The sequence below is a fragment of the Opisthorchis viverrini genome, assembly GCF_000715545.1.
Source record: "Opisthorchis viverrini unplaced genomic scaffold opera_v5_144, whole genome shotgun sequence".
NCBI lineage: Eukaryota > Metazoa > Platyhelminthes > Trematoda > Opisthorchiida > Opisthorchiidae > Opisthorchis > Opisthorchis viverrini.
The window spans coordinates 339257-343757 of record NW_008751800.1 but is presented as its reverse complement, the minus strand read 5'-3'; the positions used below and the strand labels follow the sequence as shown (position 1 = coordinate 343757).

General features: G+C 42.2%; 1 protein-coding gene across 1 annotated transcript in view; it reads right to left on the bottom strand.

Annotated features, from left to right (window-relative positions):
- T265_14107 (hypothetical protein) overlaps positions 1-4501 on the bottom strand; it is a gene marked incomplete at both ends in the record, with an annotated part of 20972 nt that overhangs the window by 13680 nt on the left and 2791 nt on the right. Inside the window, 2 exons of the mRNA XM_009172077.1 lie at positions 1328-1354; positions 2722-2748. Coding sequence (XP_009170341.1) covers positions 1328-1354; positions 2722-2748 — 54 coding nt within the window. The remainder of the gene's footprint in view (positions 1-1327; positions 1355-2721; positions 2749-4501) is intronic.

The following is a 4501-nucleotide window of genomic DNA, read 5'->3' as shown; positions in this document are numbered from 1 at the left end:
GTGGCTCAACAGCGAATGCCACTTGGATGATTTCTCTCCTTCGCCTTTTTGAATTCCATACGCTAGCTAGTGTATGCTATTTCTCATTTACGATAATACAATAAACGCAATGAACATGTGCGTTCCGACGTACAGATAGATGCAACCCGTTTTCGCTGGGTAAATCAGAACTGCCGAGTCTAATCTGGTGTTTTTTGCTTGACATGGTTTGCAAATGACTCGTGTTTACTCATTAGGAAATTATTTAGTCCAAATTTAGTTATTATAGTTGTAAAAGGATAGTCAAAATGGACGGTAAATTTGGTGAACGCTTCATTGAAGATTTTCGGTTTTCTGGGAAATTTTTTCAGGTTGATGAGTTTGTCGTCCCACCGGACACGGTGCTCGCCGAAACCGATTGTTTGTTTAGGCATCCTATTAGGCCCACTCACTGCTATATTTATTTCGTGGACGCTTTATAAATCTCAAACAGGTATGAAAGGGAACTTCACGCAATGTTGTAAATTTTTCTGCGAAATTCCTAACGTGCTCTATCCTGTCACAATCTTATGATAATAAAATCACGCAGAACTCCGACTGAGGGATCTTTATCCCATAAGATTTACGCAATAGTGGATGCTGCTGATCAGGCGTGCGAGTAATCTTTGGTCATCTTGAAATTCCGCCTCTCGTCTAATGGAAGATGAAGTTTATTACTGAACCTGTGGATTCCTCGAGAAGGCAATCAGCGAACTACCCAGGTTACTCAATTCGGATCCATTGGCTGTTCGCACCATGATGTGATTTTTTGAGATGGGAAGAGTGAATGTTAAGACAATGGCAACGGTGACTGTTGATATAAGCGTTGTAACAGAGGCTAGGGTTTGATAGACGTCTAAAAAACCACTCGATGGATTCAGCTAGGAGAACATCTTTAGTTGCATCAACCACCTTGTGTATGACGTCATCATTTCATCCTACTTTGGCTTTCGACAATTAATTTAATTGTCCTGTTTTCATGGTATCTGGTGTGTATGCTACTGAACGAGAATTCAGTGTGGAGCTCGATTGTTGCGTGCCTACAAAAAAATTATTGAGTATGATGCGTCGGCGATAGATCAGATGGGCTGCTTGCGACAACCGACAATCAGCACACAATTCTAAGAGGTTTTCGACTCTGTCTGAGTCTCAATACATTCGAAATCTAAGCAACCCGCAGGTTATAGATGAAAGAATCTTAGCAACCGAACCACGTAAACGTGTTGTAAATTTGTTAGCTAATTAGTGTGTGCAAAAGAGGTTCAACAATAACAAATCTGAATTCGTCGAAAAACAGTCAACAACCCACCCGTGCGACTCGATTCGGATATTTTGGCTGTGCGTATCAGGATAAGCGTGAATTTTTGCGACAGCAATGGTAAAATGTGAGACGATGGCAATTTTGATTAGGGATGACATGATGGATGTAATTGAGTTCAGTTGTTGAATCGTATAACTTATGTTTAGGTGAATCACCCGCAATTTTTGAGAAGAGAAAACACACTCAGTTGTATCAGCCGCATCGGAAGCCACGTCGTGTTTTCGTCCTAATCGGAACCTTGACAATTTCTTCTATAGTTGTGCATTCTGCGGTATCCAAATTGAATGGTATCTATACAGAATTCTGTGTAAAATTTGGCTGTTTTGCGTCCAGAAAATTCAAACTTGAATTTGATACCATGAGGAGGGAGCAGACGCAGTGCATGAGACAACTTACACAATCATGGAATACATGCCGAAAACCCGGTCAGTCTTAAAAAATGGCAGCTTGGTAAAACAAAGGTGATCCGAAAACCATAATTGTCCTTATTCTCCAGAAAATAAACAATGTGCACCTCATTATGAGAGACCCTTATTCCTTCGACAGCAGAAAAGGACCACCGGCATGACATTGTCTTAAAGGACCGGGAACCACAGCCATCTTGAGGCGTTTCATTAACGAGAGACACCGAGTGACACGACTGCACTTAACACGCAGACAGAGGATTGCTTTTGTTATGCGTTGACGAGAGCGCCATTTGCTCGCAGTGTGATACAAAGCGCGGAACAAATTCAAAGCGGAAGCAGACTGCTCACGAACGCAACTATTCCACTGAATTAAGCAAACATTCTCCACGACTTTATTTAGTCAAAATTTCCTCATCGCAAATTTATCCTGATTTGGCATCTAACCATCCATGCATGCAGATCTGGTGGGAAAATCGTATTAAAAATGTTGGAGAATTTTCGTAATTCTTCTACTTTCGGTTTCGGCTATCTGTGTGGTCCAAAACGGAAGACAAAGCTTCAATATGTAGTTCATTTGGGAGGCCAAAGATGTTTGGATTATATGCGGGACCAGGAGTCACAGCGAAAATGAGGCATACTTTAGTTCCAAGAGCAGCCAAATTACATAGCTATTTTAGAGCGCAGAAAAGAGATTATTTTATTGTGCACAGATGCCACAATGTGACGATAAGAATGCTATTTGCTCGTGGTGGCATAAAAGCCGATGAATTTCACTCGAAGCGATAGACAGATCTCAACAACTACAGTTCTTCAACACAACCACGTAAGCGTGTTGGTAGACTCTGATCAACAGCAATTTCCTTACTTTCCTTACTTCAACTGTTATACACTGGTACAAGTATCTATTTAGGTATACCGGAAACGCTTCGATGGATCGCTGCAATGTTATTTTTAGCAAGTCTATGACCAACTTACCTGCGCCAGTCGATTCGGTTTTTTGAGCTGTAAGTGTCACGATAAATGCGGTCATTTACGGGAGACAGGGTGGATAGTATTTAAACGGTGATTCGGATGAGTGATATTATGAAGTGTTTAACTGGACTAGTGTTTAGATTATATTATAGACTTTAAAACTTTCCCGAACCTTGATGGTATGGCAACACGTTGTTGTATATTAACCTAAGCAACAACAGTTCATTTCTTATTGATTGGAGTCTCAATGGTCAATTGTGTTGTGATGTTACTTGTGTGTTCGAAGGCATCTTTCTGAACGAGAATCCAGTTTGAGGTTCTGCCGCTACGCTTTCAGAATATCCAACATATCATGCCACATGCTGGAGAAGCATGAGCCAATGTACCCGTAATCATTACGAACATACAATGCATTTTGGAATCTAGTTCGGTGCCTCCAATCAGACATATCGTTGTTTAACAGTGTTCAGTTGAAGGTAAACGCTCAGTAGGAGAGATTAAGCAATGCAGATAAAATATCTAAGCGCTGCAAACGAAAGTGACCTCGTGACGAGGGCTACTAGCTCACCAATCAGAGACCTAACCAGGCTTATATGGCCTGAGTGGAGCGGTCTGTCCAGCATTAGAAACGGCGTCCAAGAAGATCGTTAGACCGCTAGGAATGGGATGGAGGAAGGTTGTGACCTTTACACCCCTGAAAACGGAGTTTCTGCGAGCTAACCCAAGCGTCTTCATGATGGATTTCGAGGTCAGTGGGGGAACACAAATGCATAACTAAACCAACCGCTGCCTTAGTCGGACCAAGTGGCCAACCACAAAAATACCCCTAGGAATGGGATGGAGGAAGGTTGTGACCGAATTTTATCTAGAAGCGATCTATCCTCGGGTTGGAGTGTTCCACTGAGCTATGGCAGATTCGACGCGAGCGAATACCAATCTCTTGAATTTCAAACATATGAAATGCCTTGATGATCTGAGTGTCGGCCTAAATGTTGAATCGATGAATACTAAGAAATCCAGATACTTTGCGAGAGGGCACGCGGATTCCAGGAAGTGTCCGAATTGATGAATGGCTCACCCAAGTAATGGAGTTCTGCGGACGTAAATTCGTTAAGCCCACCGAAAGGTGGTAGAGTTTCCGAAATTCAGTCAGAGATCGCGCTGGTGTGGTAATACTGTGTTTCGAGCGCCTTATTCATGGAGAGCAAAAGAAGTTTGGGATTGTGATACGGCGCAATTAGGGTCAAGCGCAAACTGTCTCATCCGAAGTTGCATAGAAATGCCCAAAGTGACCTCTATGATATCCAATGTCTGAGTGCGTGTCGTAAGCGAGACTGTGTCGATTAAGTGAGATATGTCTGGTGATTCAGCTGGGTACCAGGTGAGTCCCTCGCAAAACCGAATCGGTTTGCCAATGAGTGAGTGTCGCTTATTTTTTGAAATTCGGATTCAAGTTGATGGAGTTTCGGGGATTGTGCCTGATGTGTCCCAAGAAGGGTGAAACCGGTCGTGAGTTTTTGAATAATTCTCAGCAACCTCGTGGACAGTATATGACATCTGTACACAATAGCATACGTTATCCATGCCTGCGAAAACCACTCTTGGGTTGTATTCATTAGTACGGCAGTTTCATCGAAATTATGAGTACTGCATCCATAGACTGTAGAAAGCACCGATAGATAAGCTGGTAAAATTATCGGAGTAATACCCGAAGACGTATTTCATCAAATTGTTGGCTGTAATCTCACTAGATCAATGTAAAGCAAATAATGTTGTTAGTCTT